We start from the raw sequence: 21,000 nt of genomic DNA on the forward strand, positions 1-21,000 counted from the left end.
CAACGTGCATATGGCTTCCTGTGCTAAAACATTCACCGAGGTCCCTGGGGATCTGACAATCTCTCTTTTTCCCTATGTACCCTTGCTAATGGAATGCTGCTTAAGAGGGGAAAAATATATCTGCATGGGTAGGTAATGATACCAATTCACCCTTCTTACACTAGAATTAAGCCCAGCACTAAAAGACCAGGAAAACAGGTTCCACTGAGAAAAGGAAAAACAGGACACACAAATCCTGATGAGTTGGTATAGATTTTTTTATGGAAATCTGTCACACCACACCTGAAAACTTGCTCACATGTATGTCTGGACAGAACATTTCACTTCAAGCTGAGCAATTTATACACAGGTTCAAAAAGTTGTATGTGGGATAAGTGATCTCTCATTAGGACAACTGATATATAGGAAAATACAAAGAGGCTTTGAACCATAAGCAGCTCCATAAAGCTACTGCTACATATTTTAGACATGAAAAAAATCACTCCTGATTGGGTAAGTCACCAAAACCAAAGGCAGTTTTTCCAGTTATTGCTCATCAATTCTGCTTACAGAATGAAGAAGAAAAGGAAAGATTTTACTATTATTACTGACTCAGAGTGTTTTGTTTCTGTATCACTTTCAAAGAATGTTCAGAACATCTTGTTCCAGAATATTTCCCTTCCAAGAGAAATCACTTTCTGTACCATACATGGCTGAAAACAGTACGTGCTGGGTTTGTATTCTTACAGAAAACAGAAACTATTCCAAAGTCTCCCCAGCATCACATGAATAGATGCAAAGTAGCTGAGACAAAAACACAAGACAACTTTAAGATGCAATAATATTTCAATACAATCATGACATCTCAGAGAAATATGTTATTAATAGGCATCCGTGACAAGTCCAAACAAGTTTCCCATTACACATAACTTTGTATAAAGTCTGACTCAAATCTATTCAGTCTCCAAAAGCAATGTACTATAGTGTTTGCAGGGATAATGAAGTCTGTACTAGGCTTTGGGGAATACCCTTACATTTGATATCCCCACGTGCTGTTTGCAAATTACAAGGATTAATCATCACATCATCGTCAGTTAAGCAGAAGCCACATAAATTAAAATGCTGGACAGATTGTTACCAATTTTGCAGGCATAGACACCTTAGAAAACACACACATTCCTCAAGCACTTCTTGATTTGAAAACTGAAGAATAGTCACAAACAAGTATTCCAGACATTTTCCCAGTCCTTGGAACTAGAGAACAGAAACTGCATTGTGCACTTTTATACCATATGTAAAAGCCATACCTTCAAAATTACTGTATAGTCACCATACCCATCTATGAAAACAGGACACCCACTTATTGTCATACATAATTATTTCCATATAAAATATTAATTTAACAAATTCTTACCTTCTCAAAGGGATCACCAATTACAGAGTAAACAAAAAGCACTACTGAAAGATTTCCCATTAGTGAAGCACAAATGCCTTCTGGTGTCATCTTCTTTCTTCCAGGGAAGGGGAAAAGTACAACTCATACATTGCAAATATTGCATGGACTCACTGCAAATATTGCATGGAGCCAGGAGAAGATGGTGGCCTGGTACAGCCTGTCTGGTCTTGATAACAAAACTGTGTTGCTCATTCTTAAAAGTTCATATGTACAGAAGACATTACCTTTTTTTGCATCATATCAAAATGAAAACTTTCATTCCCAGGCTAAGAGGCCTGGATTTGCATCTGGAGTGATGTAGGTACAATACATAGTAACTTTGGTTCTATCCTGAAGTCCTCTGTGCTGCAGGGTGGCACCCCTAACTCATGGTAGTTCTGCCAGTATTTCAAATAAAACCTAATATATGAGAAAGCAGTGTTCACTATGTGCCCAGGAGAAAACCAGCAAAAGGGAGAATGACTTAGAACTCAGTTTCCAGGTGGTGATGGAAACAACACAGTAGACTGTTGAACTGACACCAAAGGAAATTTCCCTGCTGTTCAACAGTTAGAATGTATTCAAATTCAGCTTAGTCTTACCCCAAAGAACAGTTACCAAAAAAACTCCAAACCTGTCTCAGCATACATTGCAGCTGAGACAGCCACAACACACAAAGCATCGCCATACAATTTCAGAAGGCTTCAACCCACAAAGAGTAACACCACTCCAGAAGGCTGAAAGCACCTACCCCCTTCCTGTCCTTCAGCCCAACCTTTTATCCCCCTGATGTTGATGCACTGCCCCTGTGTGCCCTCTGCTCCCTTTGGTGGTTGCTCAGTGCCCCTGGGCACTCCCTGGCTCATTGCTGTCAGTGCTGCTCACCTGCTCCTCACAGCTGTGCCCACTGGGGATGAGGTCCAGCCACAGCCCCACTCCCAGTTACCACAGATTGTGTGCCTACACAAATTAATTTGACAAAAGTGAAATCTTGAAAGTTTCAATCTTGCACAAGCATACTCTTCACTGATGAGTTTTATTACCTTTTACTGAAAACTCTTTGCTAGTCCTGCTTTGCCATGGCAGGCTCAGAGATAAATGTACAAGTAAGCTCTGAGGAAGCCTTTGTCAGGTCTCCATCAGCTGTGTGGCTTCCTTCAGTGCAAAAAGGAAGAGGCTGTGTTCTGGAGCCAAAATGCAAGTTTTTTTTCTCAAGACTTCATGTGCATAAAAGCCATACCTTAAATATACACATTTCATATGTATTTTATGACTGAATACTCCAAGAAAAACAGAAAACACTATTCCAAAAACAGCTTAGAATGTGAGAATTATTTAAGAAACTTAAACTCTAAAAAGATAATAAAAACTTAATGAATTAACGTGTCATCACAATCAATAATGTTATGAAGGCAAAAAGCTGTGGAATGAAGAATCTTACCAACACTACAAATCATATCTTAAAGGAAACCACTTCAGACTGATCCATCTACTGCACTTAGCTGTGAGAAGACACCACAGTGGTAAACTGTTTTAAAGTGGCTTTCCTAGAGGGTTGCTGGGTTGGGTTTGTGCTTGGACATTTTCTGTAATGTGTGTTACAACCCCCCAGATTTTACGAACTTGAAAGGTTCTTGTCACACTAGCAGAGCTGCTGTGGATTTGAGGAGAAATTTGACTGTTTACAGTTGGTAACTGAATTGCTGAGACACTTAATCCTTGAAAGGAAGTAACTAATGAAACCAACAAACTCCAGCAAAGTCCTGCATAAACAAACACAACAGAAGCAAAAACCACAGCAGCAGTTTAACAGAAATCTTGCTGCACTAGTTCAATGAGCTTGGCTTAGGGAAAACTTCTTCCAGGAAACAGATATTTAAGGCTACCATAAAACATTTTTTTCTGTTAAAAATTCTGTAGAGAGGGGAAAAAAAGTGAGGGACATGAACCATTCCTCTGCCTTGTCTTAATTTCTGAACTTCTGCTCCTCATCATTAAGTTGATCAGAGAACAGCTTAGAGAGTAAAAGAGGATGGAATTATAGCAAAATCTGGTCTTTTCAAGAGAAATAAGATATAGATAGTGCATCTATTTGTACCTTGTCTATCCTATCCGGTCTGTTTGTGGCTGCCAGAATTGTCACATCCTTCAGCTGTTCTATCCCATCCATTTCTGTCAGCAACTGAGCCAAGACACGGTCTGCTACGTTCCCAGCACCTGAAGAGCTGATTCACAGAAAAAAAAAAAAAAAAGTCACAGCATTATCTTTGCCTTCCTAGAAATAAGAGAAAGGAAAATATACACTATTCTTTCCAATTCACCTTTTTGCCTTAATTCTTCATAATATTTATTTTCGCCTTCAGCCTCTGAAACAGCATCAGTGATATAAAGTGAGTAAAATCAAATCAGAGAATTTGAGTTCCATAGGTTTTCTTGGTATTCAGCAAAGCAACTGAGATTTGGGTTTTTTTACTTATTGCCCTGCTATGGAGGTTGTAAAGGACTTAGCACAATGTGGGTATCTGGAATAAACCTTTTTTAAGAAAACTGAATTCACACAACTTCTTTACTAGTCAGACAAACCTTCATTTTTAGCACCATCCAAGTGAGAGCTTACACCACCCTATGCAGCATAAAAAAGCTAGGCAGTTATGTTTTGCAGAGTTGCTCTACATTTTCATATTCTCTCTTATTCTATCACATAAGAATAAATTGAGTGTTGACCAACTGCCTCATAATTGCATTGTCAGTCTTTTAACTCAGTTTGTTTTCCAGATACCGTGGAAAAAACTCAACACTAAAAAAACTGAAAACTCCAGTTTTGAAATCACCAATATGTGAAAAACCCAAGCAGACAAGCATAAAGTATTCCCTCTGCTGAGAACGGGCAGGGAAACTAAAGCAGGCTAGGGACAGCACCTGGACATTGTACCAAAAACGCGAGTTTTATGCTCCTTTGCCAGAAACTGGGAATCCTGCTCTTGGCAGACACCAAAACCCCACTGTTTTCCACACAACCTTCCCCTGTGGATGGCAGGCACACACCTCCATCATCTTTCACTAAAAGGACTGCTCTTCCAGGGCTATTCCCTCCTCTGCTGCACAGGGGAAGCTTTTACTTCTCTATCCCTAAATAGACTCTTCTCAATTCAATTTGAAAAATTTAATCTCTCCAGTTCTTCTGGGTCCCTATAACCTAAGAAGCAACAACAAGTCTGATATTTAAACTAGACTAGATCTATACAGGATTAAGATAATTTTTTAATCTCAAATTTTTTGAAAGTCCTATTCCAAAAGTTCCCTTTAATGTTTATACAGATAAACAGGCACCTACACACCCAGAAGTGCCGTACAATCATCCTGATAGTTTCATTTTCCAAAAGTAAAAATATTAAATAAACTAAAATGTAAGTGCTCCAATTTCCATCAGACAGAGAGTGCACAAATACAGCTGTAAAGTTATTACAAACATATATTGCTGCAGCACTCCCACCTACCAGCAGCCTTCCTGTAACCACAGTGATGTCCCAGAGCCAAAGCAGCAGTAATGGCTCCATTTCTCTTGTACAGCTCCAAATAAATCCCCTACACCTTTCCTATCCTACAACCAGTTCTACAGTTTTCCAGAGCAAAAAAAGTGAACTTATCACACCCAGTCTGGAAAACATCTTAAAGGAGCTATAATAAATGTTGGCAAAGAGAGTAAAACATTTAGGTTGCTAAGAAATATTAGAGAAAGGACTTGGGTTACCTGGTTGTCAGATTCTGGAGTTTCTGCAGCCACATTGGAAATTCCCAAGCCATACTTGAGCATTTCTATCATACCCATGGGTCAGAGTCCCACTGACTTATAGGGGGCTGAATGTGATAAAACACTTCAGGTGTTGGACATGGATAGCAAATGCTTTTGGAAAGACACACAGCTTAAAGGAAATTAAAATCAACTTTGTAACATTAGCTAGTCTCAGTAGGGATCCAGGCCTCCCATCTTGCAGGAGTTTCAATTTTACTCCACTTTATACCCAATAGACTGAGCAAAAGAAAATGCTAAGCAAAGAAAAAAATAATTGCAAAGCTGGGACAAAAATGTTAACATTATATGCGATGATCTGAAGCTAGAAGACTTTGGAGGAGATGCTAAAGTTCTCTTTGTTTCCTCAAAAAAAGGAAAAAGTAGTTTTAGAGAAAGGTGGCTAGAATGGATATTACATCTTTCCCCATTATAAACATTTCTCTTGCAAGCTTTTGACTGAAAAAAATCCCCAAAAAACCAAATGAAAAACAAAAAACCCCAAACAAAACAAAACAAACAAACAAAAAAAACCCAGAACCCACAACACAGTAAAGAAGTGTTTCTTCTAAGGAAAGTCCCCACAGAGAAATGCACATTGCAAAGACTTCCATGCAATTAGGGCATCATCAGAAAACTGCAATTAGGCAATCACTCATGGTATAATACAGCCCAAACAATAGCAGGGCATCTAGGAGAGTATAAGGGGCTTTATTGTTATCTCTTAAAAGTGATGTAAAGAATTTTAAGTCCATGCATGCAAAAAAAATCAGAAACAAAACCAGTATTAAGTGAAGAAGCAACTGGGTCCTATGACACCATGGACTTCTAATGTCAGTGCTCTTACTTACATAGTTCACTAAGCTATCACATGCTGCACATTTTAGCACCGCCTACAAGAAATTAGCTTTTGGCTGAACAGGACACCCTATAAAAATCCCAGGCAGGCACAAGGAGAGATCTCTTCCCCAGCTGCTGGGAGCTGCCTCAGAGCCACAGTGTGCTCCAAGAGCTCGGGTGCTGCCCAAGCCGTTAATTCCAGGGGTGACACGCAAGGATGCGATTTTCCATTTTCCCAGCAAGGCTTCCAAATTAACACCGGCAATGTTCATTAAGGCTGCCTGGAGTTTTGATGCAAACAGCAGCCAGAGAAACAAACCACGATTAACCCTCCAGTCCCACGGAGGCACTGCCAAAACCAACTTCCAGCCAAGGGGCTGCCTTGGCCTCCCCCCGCCCCTACCTCCACACGTTGATGTCATCCTCACAACTGCCTGGAAATGGTCCTCCAAAGGCACGTCCTGGTACAAACTAATTTCCTGTCAACACGCTGCCTGCAAATCCAGGCAGCCAGAGCTAAGCCCCTCACATAATCCACGCAGGGCCATGTGTGTGCATGGCTGTGTGCACTGGGAGCTGTGCTCCAACCAGAAATACCTTTGAAATAAAAAATGTGTGAGTAAAGAGAAGCCTGCCCGAGAAGTTCAGGCAACTGCTGGTGCTGCCCTAATGAAATACATTAGGCTATGTGTTGTTTTAATTTTTTGCTAACCTCACTTTATTTACAATCCTCAATGAAGTTTTTAAAGACAGAGAAGGTCATTACAACAGTTAGAGACAGAAATCCTCCTCTATGAGATATTCAAGCTAATCCTGAAAGTGTCCCACCAGTCTCAGACAAAGCACACGTGCATTCCTGCACAGGCACTCAGCTTGACCACCAGAAAAGATTCCTGATGCTTGTCAGGTAAAACTATCCACAATGGATATGAAAGACAAACCTGTTCTTGGTATATTACTTTGGCTAAAGGCATTCCCAATACACATTTTGGCAGAATAAACCATGTATTCTACAGTTTACCAAAGACTCACAATTAATCTGAATTAATTCTGCCTTTGTCTGATGGACCTGAGATCAGGAGTACCAACTCCAAAATCAATATAGCAAGAGAGGGCTCTCCACAGCTTTTATTTCTATCTCCTGTGGCTATATCCAATGACCATTCAAGCCAGCTGGATTCATGTATCAGTGGGCACTGAAATTTCCCCCTGGATACCTTAAACCACTCTCATACTTCTTCCAGGGGATATAAAAGCAACCACAGCCCGATCCCATCACTGCACCAAGGAGTACAGGCAGTTCACTAGCTTATACAGATCTTCAAGCCAAGAAAATTTTGTTTCCAGACATAACCAGATGTATGAAATCACATTTAAATCTGTTACTCTTTCTGCTATAGGCATTTTTTTGACAGCAACTTCTTGTTTTGTACATTTTTACTTATTTAATTTCTTTTCCTCCCCCCACCCTTTTTCTAACAGATTTTTTAATATTTGAAAACTAAAATCAGACTGAGAATGCAGTCACTGTGGTTTCACCCCACGATGAAATTTGGTAAGCGTCACCACTAGGAGCTAAAGCAAACATACATTTGCATCATCTGACCATCTACAGCACTTCTGAAAAAATACTAATTTCACAGGCTTTACAATACCAGATGCCATTTTTACTGAAAAATGTATTTAAGTCTCCAGCACCACTTAATTTTCATAAAGGAGAACCAGTAACTCTCCATCCCACCACTGACTTCAATGGCACTGAAGACTGTCAGAACACCTTGGCTTCAGAATCAGGACCTTAATTACACTGCTAAACTGTAGGTGTGGAAATGCAGGAAATCTTCACACAGTCAACATTTTGAGAGCTGTTAACATCACAGCAACTGTGAGGCTGAAAAAGCAGGAGGAAGTCTGGGAGGACCCCACTGCTGCACAGCTGACCCTACCTCAGGCAGAACTGTGAGGTCAGAGGCAGACCTCAGGAGAAGTATCCAGGATAAATTACTGCAGAACAATTAATCCCCACATAGCTGAAATCTATAATGCAGGTTTTGTGACAAGGGAGTCCAAGCCCAACCTCTCTCTCAAAACATCCTATCAGGCAAGATTTCCACATGGATAAAACCTGGCTTTATTATTTTTCCCCCCCAGACAAAAGAATCACAACCATAAGCAAAAAGTATAGGTTTTAAAAATACTTGTGGATGCAGTATCATCTCAAATAACCCTTTCACCAAAATTTCTGGAAATCATTTCATATCAAAACAAATGTAAAACTCATTGACATGACAAAATGCTTGGTATCAAAAAAATTTGAACAGGTTGAAATAGACCGTGCTGGCAGGACTCTCCACCTCTCCATGAACTACAGAGGTGAAAGGTTCCTGAAATACAGAAGCGCCCTGCCAGCAGACTCCCACATGAGAGCTGCCTTGCTTGCACAGCCCGAAGGATTTTTATTGAACCTGACATTTGTGTGGGGGCTGTGCAGGGGGAACCTGTCAGCAAGGAGCACCTGCCAAGCCCAGCTTTTCCATCCGGCTGCCACGATCGTAATTAACTGTCACACTCTTTTATTGCTCTCCCTCACAAACTCGGGTGAAACACGCCTTTGGCAGGTTAAGGTTTTCCACAGCATTTGAAAAATGAAAACTCATCTACTCCAATAGCATTACCAGAAAGACAATAACTGCAGGATGGTTTCAGATACAAAATTTTGTGCAAAACTTCCATCACCGGGGCATTTTGTCCAGCAGAATGGACACTACCATGCCAGTCAGGAAAAACAGGCTTGTCCAATATTAAAACACTGGGCCAAACTCACTTCTGTGAATGCTGTATCATGTGAATGGTTCAACTTCAACAATCATTATTCAGACCACTACAGATACTACAGACTTGGATGTTGTTAAAAAGCCAAAGGACAACATAAAGCATGCAAATCTTTTACAGTATCACTTAATACTTCACTATTCATTGGAAAAAAAAACCAAAAACACAAACCCCAAAACACTCTAGTACACAAGCCCCTTCAGTGCTCAGACAAGAAACATTCTCCATGGAAGGGAATTTTCCTGCCTGTGTGATCAGGAAAACCCTGGAAGAAGATGATCCTAAACCCTTCCCTCCATCAGCACCTTACAATTAGATGCTGTTGGATCCTGTACGCACCTGTATCAACTACCACCCACTGTATTGTTTCCTATCTTCCCTGTCTTCTCAAGTACAAAATTCAAATACCACAGAAGAAAGTTATCCAGAGGAAACGCATGCAAAGTGTGGGAAATTCAGTCTTCATGAGCACCTCTATGCTAAAATGATGTTTTGCCAACTGTCAATTCACCAATTAAATGCAGTTCATGTAATTTGGCTTGCAAGGCGTTAGAAGAGCACAGAAAAATAAAAGAACTCAAAGTACTCCTTGAGTGGTCTCCAGCTTGCAAGCAAGCTTTCCTAAAAAAATGATGACCTTTGTGGAAATAGGAAACAGTGCTCAGCTGTCTGCAGGTGACTTTGAAACAAATGGCCTGCAGGCAGCTGCAGACACATCCTAATTATCCTTCACAGTTGTGTAAGCAGCCTCTTCCACTCGCCTAAATTTCTCATTATTGCAGCTTCCAAAAGTTAATGAAGTAGGCTCAGAAAAATTAAACAAAGTGAAAGGAGAGAAAAGGAGGAAAGGAGCCAGCTTGAGACAGGTTTGGAATCAACAGGCTTTCTTCCAGAGGGCTTTCCCCAAGCACATATCCAAATGCTTGAGTGCCTAGGTGGTGATCCATCACCCATTTCCATTGCTTGCAGCTAATTCCAGATGCACATCCATGAAAGACTGGCATTAGCCCACACTTGCAGCTTGCCCTCACACTGCCTGGCTGACCCAGGAAGGATGCTAACATCACGAGTTCTATTCTGCTACACTGATGTTGCCTTAAAAAAAAGCAATGAAACAAAATAAAAAAACAACCGCAAACCAAGCACACACCTGATGAAACAGTAAATTTCCCACCTCCCTTCATTCTTTTTTTCTCAGCATTTCTCCTCTGTGCATTCCTGGAAGTTAATCAAGTTTAAATCTGTAACCAGTCATGTCTACCAGGCAAGCAAGCACAGTTTAGGCTGTAAGTATTTTAGACCTAGAAGTAACTAGTCTAGATTTCATTTCATTACAACAATATTTATGTATAATAGGTTCACTGTTCATAAATTTTAGTTACAATTATGTTCCTCCTGCATATCATTAAAATGATGACTTCAACAAAAGGGTTTATGGATCCAGTCCTGCTTTCACTGATGTTAATGAAATTCTCTATTGACTTCAAATATCCGAATTATAATGTAGGCTGGGAAGTTACAAATTATAGGGATTTGTAAACAAAAAGGAAGAAACACAGATTCAAAAACATGTTGTGATAAAGGATTCTTGATAGCCAAAAGCACTAACAAGATTACTTTAAAATTAAAGGGGCTGCAGACACTGTATACACACATGAACTATGAGTAACGCTATTTGTTAAAATTGCTCTTCCAAAACCAACTACAAGCTTTACTGTACAATAGAATTGTTTCAAGATTTTCCTCTTTCACCTCTCCTTGCCAGGCTTAAAATAAAAAGCTGGCACTAGGCATGCAGCTTTTTCCCCCAGACAATATTAGTTTGGACACCAAAATCCAAAACTTTAAAGAATTCATACAACAGTCACAAAAGGTTTGAAAGCCTTAATTCTTCATCATGTGCAAAAATAGCTCAGCTATTGCAGGAAATAGCTGATGCCCTCCAGTTCAGGGACACCAGTGCCAACAGAGGCCAGAAACACAATGTTCTTTGAGCTGAACAAGAATTGAGTCGCTCATAACAATTATGGTAGGGGGAAACTCCCTATCTTCCAGGTATACTTTGTTCACTTTCTTCTGTCTTTGGATGAGAAATATTAGAGGGACAGTACTTCCTCCAGCTTCAGTACTGCTAATTTACCCTGTGCAAGGTGGATTTCTGCCAAGAACCTCTCTCTTTTACTGCATCCCACAGAATTCAGCCTGTGTATTTCATTACCAGATGCAACACACTGACCTTCAATGACCGACACTGCCCATTGCACCAGGGAATTTGCACAGGCACTAAAATACAATGACAAGTTCAAGTGTAGGGAATAAATAAATATGAGATAAAATACCCCAGAAAGAGATCTTGGTTTAAAAAGAGAAGATTTATCACTATCCATGTTCAAGGCAGAGGTGGTACATTACAGGAGAGAAGCTGCTGTTCCTCATAGGTTCTTCTAACATCTCGAGAGTCTCAGAACCTGAGACTCTTGGAAAGATTTTCATATCTAAAGTGAAAACAGTGTGTCTTTCAGTGGTCCTGTCATGCTGTGGTTTCAGGTGATTGGTACCAAAGTCCCTTCACTTCATCAATTCTATCCTCACTCTGAAAAGGTTAGTAATATTCATCTACCAACTTTTGGCCTCCACAAGTCAAAGACAAGGTACTGATTTTGTCCCTTGTCCTTTTTTTTCCTTCCCCATGGAAAATAGAATTTATCAGTGCCTTTTACAGCAGTCTGCAGCATTTCCCATCCTACATTAGAGAGACTTGTAGTTAAAAGGGAAATGCTTTGCTTTTGAAAAACAAGAAAAGGATGTCTCTTGCCGAAAAATCCTAAAAATCCTACTTATATAAACAATGTCCCATTTCCAAAGCACGGTGATTTCTGAAGTTCAGCAAACAGACTGTCTGCGCTGCATTTACACAGACCCACGTTCATTCATCACTTTCAAGTCTAATTACCAAACCATTTCCCTCTTGGCAACCCCTAATGGCCAGAAGAATTAGGTTTTACATGGTCAGGATGCTGAGGGTAACAAATACCCATAACTCTCAGCAGCTGTGTACTTTATAAAGTCTCCCAAGCTTTGTGCAGGCACGGGATTACTCCAAGGCAAACTTTGCTGCTTACACACTGCATTATCTAGCCCAGTCCTGCTTCAGTGCAATCTGTCCTACAAAAAGTCATAACAGTATCTTTCAAAAGTATGGGGAAAGAAAAGAAAAAGTCACAATCTGCTTGTGTAAGCAAATGCTAATCAAAACCACAAAGCAGAGAAAAAGGTTCCGTGCATCTCATGGTTCACCGTTCCTGATGCATGATGACTGCAGAAGTTTTTCCTTTCTCAAATTTCTCCTCTTCAAACTTCACTGTGACACCTGTAACTTTGTACCACCTTTTCTGCTGCAGGCTTATCATTGTTTCTTTAGAAACAGTCATGGTGAATACCTCCCTTTTTCTCTACAGTCAGGCCACTGAGCCACTAATTTTTCATTTTAAGTTCTCTCTAAACTTACTCTAACATCTCAACATAAATCAGAAAGAAATGGAAAAATCCTCCATGAGCATTAGAAGCTCAGAGTAATAGAACAAAATGCAGAAGTGAACACAGCTCAAAGTATCTTTATGTCTTCACTACCATACTGGAAACTCAAGAACAGTCAGAATCACCCTCTTGACTTCTTGCATCAAGTATAATCAGATTTTAATCTCAAGCAATTGCTCCTTATATTGAACTATTTTTCTTCAGAGCAGCAGGATTATATTTTCATAAACTGTCTTTAAAACTGGTATGCATCCAGTCCACATTCTTAATTCCTTGATTAATAGGTATCAGTGTGTCAACTACTTGCAAAATAGGGAGGGTGTGGACAGACAAGAAAAAAATCCAGGAGCTTAGTTTATATCGATAAAACACATGGAACTTCTAAGCAGGCTGGATAAGAAATAATCTTTTCCAAATAAAACATTTTGACAATGAACAGTGTCAATTACTATAATTTTTGCTGACTTCAAAGTATTGCTAGCTCTAACTAATAAACATACACAAATAGATTTTGTAAAACAAAACTGCTACACAAGACAGTTACATTAGTTAGCGTGTTAGATGTATTACAATTATGGAATGAATTATGGCTTGGGAATGTGTAATAAATAAAAGACTGTGGCATAACTGAGTGCAGCCACAGTGTTTGCACAACGGTTTGTGTAGTGACAGAATCCACTACCTGATGCAAAGGAGATGTTATTATGAATGGCCCAGACAAGAAAATTATTTAGCTTCCTTTACCTACCTCTACTCTCATTTAATTACAAAATCTATTAGTTCATATTCCCCTGCTGCTGAGAAGGGATTGTTTAGTGATCTCTACAGAAGGCTGGGAGCAAAACAACCACAAGTTTTAGTCAAATCTAAGTAATAGGTTAATGAATACTTGGCAGGATGCTTTGAAGAACAACAGCATTAAGTGATTTACTCAAGGTTATTTCACATCTGTATTTCTGATCAGAATTGCACATAAAATTACTCCCACAACTTGACAGTTTCAGATTCTCTGGATTTCTGGACATACCCTTGTAGGATCAGGGCGGGTTGCAAATCCAGGAGATATGGACTGTGGCACATCCTGCACAAAGCCCTCAGCATCCTATCAAGGATTTAAACCACGAGGATTTAAACTGTCGCAAAGCTGTATCACAGAGGGTTCTTCACTGCCAAGGCAACGAAAACTAATTCAGCCAACAGAGGGAATGGGGAGACAATATAAACAGGTGTTTCCTTGAAAACTTCAGCACAGTCAGTAATAGTACAGGAAATGGATCTCCAGAGGCCACAAATCGTTAGCATCTCTAGTGCATTTGCAAATTCCTACTGTGCAAAGTCAGCCTGTAAAAAAGGGCCATTGCTAATAAGTGCCTTGTCTGGTTTCCTACACCATTTCATTTCAGATGAATTTTATGAGAACTCTGCTACATATTTTACCTCCCATCTGGTTCAGATTTGACAATGAAATATTTGTGTGTCCCACCCTGTTCTTTTTAAAGCTCCAAAACCAGATGTCTCCAGCACAACACAACTGCAGCAGGTCACACCACATTCTTCAGCAAGCTGTGCTGGGCCTACTACCCCCCACAGACAGACCCAGGTAAGGTAAAATCAGGTTGCTTACTCTCTAAAAAAGCAAACAAACATACAAACTCACCACCTCCAGGGCACTGTGTGAAAGACTGTTTAAAATGTATTATGGCTTAACCTTCCAAGAGGTTTAATCTTGATGAAGTGCTGGTTCTGGAAGCTAAACACATTAACAACTGCAGCAGGGGATGATATTTTTTTCCCCTCACTGCTTGATTCAGGCAAACAATTTTGCAATTTCTCTGTTGCTTCAGTGCATAGCTCTTCTAGGAAGCTCACAAATTTCACAGCTGCATACATTGCACATGAGAAGGACTCGGAGGAAAACATCTTCAATCAAATTTTGCATTTTCAACAGTAAGAATGTTCCTTTCTTGGCAGCTTCACACTACATTTGATGCCACCTCTTGTGACACAAATCATTTGTGTCACCAAAACATTAAAATGGCACCTGTTATCCTTCCCTGAAGATAGAAAAGCCCTTCTTGTAATAAAAAAGAATCTGCAGGGATGCTGAGGGAGCTTTTTCCCCAGAAAAATGTTGAAGTTTTGATGTGCTTTTAAACAGAACAAATACTTTCTAATGCACCAATTTGGTAGCTTTTCCTGCAAAATAAAACAGGATAAAAATATTTACTGCAAGGAAGTAGCAGTTACATTTATAAGGAGGTGTCCCCCAAGAAAGTCCATTTACAGAGCCTGTCAAATCTTAAATGCTGTAGTAGCAACTAAAAACTGCAATAATTCTACTTCAGACATGAGCTAAACATCTCTTGGAATCATCACAAAGCGGGATATTAAAAAAAAATACTATTAGCTGTTTGCACAATAATCCATTCTTAATGTCACACATGAAAGGACACAATTGTTCCCAAATCTTTTAATGAAGTTTTTCCCAGTCTGGCAAAACATTTAAACATAAGCGTAAATCTAGTTTTATGAGTTTTCTCCTTGGAAAGTAGTGTTATGTAGCTTATGATCCTATTGTTTGCTTGATGGAGACACCAAATTGGGCCAGGGCAACAACCCTGGGAAAAGAAAGGAGTTAAGTTACTGGAAATAAAAGGTAAAGCCACAGAAAAGAGTCTAAGAGTATGAGAACCAGCAGATTCATTCCTGCTAATGAGATGAGAAAGGAGGAACTCCATCAGCTTACCTGTTTATGCCAAGTTAAATAGGCTTGAGTAAAAGACACATATTACCCTTCTGTATAAAGAATGAAGTATTCTGGAAAGGTAAATAAATTTGTGATTGTACAGTGTAAGAATAGTTTATCAGGAAATAATGTCTGTTGTTTTTGTAACATGATTACTTACTTTCCCCTTTCTACTGCCAAGGCATCTATTTCATCAAAGAAAAGAATTGAAGGAGATACTGCTCTGGCTTTCCTGAAGATCTAAAAAAAAACAACAATGAAATACCCAGTTTTAAGGAAAGGAAGCTGTTTACAGTACACTATCATCCCCTGCACACCTCAAGAGCTACAGAGCTTCACATAACAGACATCAGCCTGTCTTAGCTTGGCTTGTTTTTATTTTAAAGCAGATTTTTTTAAAAATCAGTAGTAACAGATGCCATAGGATCCCAAATTCGACATGTATCATTAGGTCAAGGAAGGAGAAAGCTAAAAATCCCTGCTGCTTCATTTTCTTATTTTCTTTGTTAAACTTACAGGAGAAGGAGTTTTTAAGAAAGTTTAATGGTAATCTCAAAGAATTTGAAAGCCAAAGAAGGTTAGTATCTAACATTATCCACAGCTTGCCCTTTCTCACCTCTCTCACTGCTCGTTCAGACTCACCAACGTATTTATTCATCAACTCAGGCCCCTGAAAAATAGGAAATTAAAAAGCATGATACATTTGTATGCAAAATGATTGAGACAACCTGCCAGCACTACACTATGTTATGCTCTGTTACAAAAAATTCTGAGATTTTGTCATTTGTAAGTCTTATGGGTGCATTTTTACTTGCTCTCTACCTGAACCAAGCTCTCTCCATTTATTTTAGTACCTATGCATGTTGGTTAGTCCTCTCAACCTGACACTTTCCCACTACCTTAATGAGAAATGCAATTAACCATAAAAATAAACACTGAGGTTCTTAAAAGTGCTCAACAACAGCACCAAGAGGCTGCAAATCAGCCAGAAGGACAAACCACAGTAAAGCATTTCCTTGCACTCTCAACCTGCATCCTGCCCAACCAAGCACCACAGCACTGACTGTGTGACTGATGGTTAACAGCACTTCTTTGAACTCTATAGGTGAAGCAAGAAGCTCCACAGCAGCACACCTGAAACCCATCCCTTGCAAGGGAGCTGTTCAACATCTGAGCTCATGCACATTCCTGCTCCTCTGCTGAGGCTGCCAAGCGGATTATGAGTGCCAGCTGCTGTGGTGCCTGTTTATCCTCTCAGCCCTGTCCACCAGGAACGGACGGGAGACCACAGGGTCAGCATTCCAGTCTTGAACAAGTACTTACAATTATAAAAAGTAAAACAATGGCAAATTCTCAGAGTATTTTCTGTTCTGCTGTATCCTATAGGATAGGCTGCTTAAATAATGCTTCCTAATGAGCCTCAGCTTCTCCTGGGATTGGTAACAACTCATTGACTTCAGCCTGGTTTGCATCAACACTGACCTGCAGCCACAAACAATGATCATTATCTGCTGCTCTGAACGAAAAGAGCCAGTGGCTCCAATCTATTTTCCAGGCAACAACAGGTGTCCTTGTGATTTCCCCAGAAGAAACATCCTTCACATTCAGAAAGCTGAACCACCTCCTCCCAGCCGTGGGTGCCTTCAGGTAACACTAAGCCCAGAGCATAGGGCAGCTTTAACAGCAGATATGTCACAATTAAGAATGTGTGGCAGACACACATTTTTATGCACTGGCAATGACAGAGCCTCTGTTATAAAGCCCGCTTTGAATGGGACCATCTGGACTTTGTTCCCAGGCTGGTGGAATGCAGATTCATCACTCTAAAAATGCAGCTCACTGGTTTATGCAGCGTCCCCTCTCCATGCTCCTTTTCATTCCTGCAGTAACAGTTAATGCACTGACTTTACCTTGACACTGGAAAACACCTGTACTCATGCAGGGGTAAAAAATATATCCTCTGAAAAGCAAAGCACAAGTTATCTGATACCAGCAAAGCATCCAGACATAGATACTATTTTTATTTATTTTTTTTCAAAGAGTTGACCTTTATCCAAAGGACCAGGTGAATGAATGCAGGAGCCAGACCTAGAGCACCACACAGGCCAAAGCCACCCTGTAAGGTTTGACAGGGCCAGCACTGTGCACCTGAGCTGTAGGAAAGGTAAATTATACAATTAGCATTGTTTTCTTTCAACAACATCCACCCTTAAAGCAACTGCTGTGACAGCTGAAGTGCCACCTGGAGGCCTCCAATGACTGCAAAACTGCAGTCTGGTGGCTACCTGCATGGAAACATAATTATTCAGACACAAAACTGAGGAATGCAGGAAAGACAGAAGGGAAAAGCAAGGTAAGGAGAGAAGCACAAAGCCTTTTGCTGCTATTGACACCACCCATGAGGAGCATGCAGCAGTTAGTGAGAGCCAGACTGCAGCTCAGAGACAGCCCAGCTGCTCCAGGCCCTCATTGTTCATCACACGCAGGGCAGATGAGGAATCCGATAGCATGGCCCTGACAAATCATTAAAGAACAAGACAGGAGTCCTCTCTTTCCATCCAGCTCTCTGTCACAATGAGAAAACACTGCAGACGTTACCCACAAATACAGATCTCTCTCACCAACTTTTCCTTGGAATCTGTGGACCTTCCCTTTCATGCCCTCATTCCCATAAGTAACCTTTATTCACATCATTATTCCCATGGAAACCAGCATCACATGCATCCATGCCACTGGTGTGTTCCTCTCCTATGATGCAACATGAAGCAGCCTGACATTTTCTTTTGTCTTAGCAAAAAAACCCCTTAAACTCAAAACTATTCTATTTGAGCTTTAAGGTACAATATAATTTCAGATGCTTGTAGTTTTATTTTTAATTAAGCATTAAAATATGATAAAGGAAACATCAAACATCAAAGCAATCAATACATTTTAAATGTTTCTAAGATAATTATTTTGAATTCAACTTTTTGCTGTAAGCTTCGACATGAAGTTTTTCTCCATTTTTCTCTTCATTAAGCAGCAACTCCAGGTGACGGACTACTACATGTTAATGACCTGTGCCTCTTTGTGCAGAATTTTCATGAAAATTAGTTTGAAAGTCTCCTAGTTCACCCTTCATGAGGGGAATCAGAACTCCATTTGAGTGTCATGGTTTTTACTGCAAGCAGCTTAGAATCCTTATTGTCCATGGCAAGAAAAGGCTCTGAAGTTAAGACAAAGCACATACAGAAGAGGAGGAATTGCTGTACAATTCAATTATGCAAACACTGAAAACCACAACACAAAAACTAGAAATATTCAAAGCAGCTGGAGGTAGCAAATAAACTGGGTGATCCCTGGTCCCACCTGAGCTGAGTCTTTGCCTTGCCCTGTCTGCACCCATGCTGTCCTTTAGCTCAGATTCATGGCCGCTCTTATTTGAAAAATAAATCTGCCAGACATGCAGTCTGCAGGCCACCACAAAGTCACTTGCAGGCAGCTGATACAGCTTCTCATTTTCACAAAGCTCACCTTTAGCAGACTTTCTTTGGAGGCCACTGAAGAAATACCAAGAGAGCTTTTTTATTTTATTTTTCAGTGCTTTTCTAAATGCTTTAAAAAATCAAATGACACGAGCTTGATTTAGCAAGCTGACATTTGTTGAAAGATCATTTCTGGCCAAGAGGTGAGCATATAGATTCTTTTTAAAAGCTTTTTATAGCTGTTGATAGACTGACCAAGAGGTGCTAGTAAAAAATAGGCCAGTCTAATGCTGAACAGCTCTGTTCTCATCTGCAACAAGTCATCTTCCATACAAGCAGACAAGAAATAAAACCTGTTTCTTGTGGTCATTTGCACCGGGACTCCAAAACCAGCAAAAGATTTGGAGCAGAAAATTGGCAGAAGCAGTTGTAGCTTATCCATGCATATAAGCATTTGTGAGCTAGAGTCCAGACTGACAGTAAAAAATCTGCCAATTCAGGCTCACTGGATACTGCTGAAGTTTCTTTATTCAGCCTCAAAGTAGAGTTTCCAGGCATGCTCTGCTTAAAGACTATTCCATCCCCACTTACAAGACATATTCCCGTGTATCATGAAACCTTCTACTTGCTTATGGTCTGGATTGGATGAATTTTAACTTATTTTTTATTTTAATAAAAAACTAAAATTTTTTGCATTTAAAATATTATCAGAATTAACTTTTGAAAGGTTAACTGCATAAAAGATAAAACCCCTGTATACGTACAGCAACACGAGATAAGCTTGTGCATACATGGTTTTAACCAAAGTTTTCAAAGCATTTTTAAATTTCAAGAGGGACATCTGCTATTCCCAAAGTTAAAGAGTATCAGTCATTTTTCTGAGCAGGGCTTAAGACCACTTGCAGATTTTTTCCACCACCTGGGTGATGGAAATTTAGCCAGTGACTTCTCTTACATGGGTTTTTTTTTTCCACTCTTTTGACAATCAGGCAAGTTATGCACTTAGGCTTTCTGAGTCACATGGGCACAGCTCCAGATGTCTCCAGCACACAGCTCAGTCTAGACTCTTCAGAAATACCCTGATAACCTCACATACAGGTTCTGGGCTCTTACACAGACACATTAAACTGTTAGCCACCGAGTACAATTCCTGTGTCCTAAAAATCCAACCAGAAGGTTTATATCTCATCCAATAGGTTACTACTCTAGATTATTACTACAAGATAATGAACAATTCCTTCTTTGCCATATATTCAAAGCAGAAATGATCAGACATTAAAGTACCAGTCATAATTAATATTTAATTTCAAATTATGTCTCTAGAAACTGAGTTCTATATTGTGAATCTCAGAAAAGAAAGAAAAAGAAAAGACAGAGGTGCCAAAATGATTTTTCAACCATTCACACTGTGTTCCTAGGGCAATGTTCACTGCCCACAGTCACACTGGCATCTGAGTTAGACATTCACATTAACTGACTTGGGCAGACAGCCACTCACCTCTCAGGTGCCATGTGCTAGTTTCTCTTAAGACTGCAGAAGAAGCTTAGACATCCAGCTCAGAGGAGCAAAGTTTGATCCCACCCCACCAATACACCCTTCATACTGTTAAAACCAGCATCTTTTTAAAATTCGTTTCAGTTTTGACACTGAAGAGTCATGGAAGACTGAAGATAGAGTAATGGAATCACAGAATGGCCTGGGTTAGAAGAGTTCTTAAAGATCATTCAGGCCCAGCCTCCCTGCCATGGGCAGGACACCTTACACCAGACCATGCTGCTCAGAGCCTCATACAACATTACCCTGGGATGGGTAATTCACAACTTGTTTGGGCAACTGCCTCACCATGCTCACAGTAAACAATTTTCCTAATCTATCCAATCTAAATCTATTCTGTTCCATTTAAAAACCATCCTTCCTTATCCTGTCACTACATGTTCTTGAAAAAAGTCTTTCTCCATCTTTCTCGTAGGCTTGGTTTAGGAAGGCCACAATTAAGTCACTCCTAAGCCTTCTCTTCTCCAGATTGAACAATCTCAATTCTCTCAGCCTTATGCTCTATTGTAACAACACTGAAAAGACTCAGAAATTAGTTATTGAGTCCTTTGGCACTGTAATCTCCATGGCAAAATGCTATTACATCCCTCCCACAGCCCAACCAAAGCAGCACATGACTCAGGGCGGCTGCAGGGAAGCGAGTTAACAAGATAAACACTGAAACTTCCTTTATTTTAACAGTAAGGCTCTTTCTAAGGCAGAGGTTGTATGTGTGTGATTTGGTAATTGGTTACGCTGCATAGAAAAATATTTGCTCAGAAAATGCATTCTATTTGCTTGTTAAGAATAAAGCCTGCTTCTTCTCTTTCAGGGCTGCTTAAT

General features: G+C 39.9%; 1 protein-coding gene across 2 annotated transcripts in view; it reads right to left on the reverse strand.

Moving 5' to 3' along the window:
• AFG2A (AAA ATPase AFG2A) overlaps nucleotides 1-21,000 on the reverse strand; it is a 159,947-nt gene that overhangs the window by 107,888 nt on the left and 31,059 nt on the right. For both annotated transcript variants that reach the window (XM_021554965.2, XM_021554966.2), the window contains exons 12-14: nucleotides 15,776-15,829; nucleotides 15,320-15,399; nucleotides 3,513-3,639 (exon numbers count right to left, since the gene is read on the reverse strand). In XM_021554965.2, the coding sequence (XP_021410640.2) occupies nucleotides 3,513-3,639; nucleotides 15,320-15,399; nucleotides 15,776-15,829 (261 nt within the window). The remainder of the gene's footprint in view (nucleotides 1-3,512; nucleotides 3,640-15,319; nucleotides 15,400-15,775; nucleotides 15,830-21,000) is intronic.

The sequence above is a fragment of the Lonchura striata genome, chromosome 4, assembly GCF_046129695.1.
Source record: "Lonchura striata isolate bLonStr1 chromosome 4, bLonStr1.mat, whole genome shotgun sequence".
Lineage (NCBI taxonomy): Eukaryota > Metazoa > Chordata > Aves > Passeriformes > Estrildidae > Lonchura > Lonchura striata.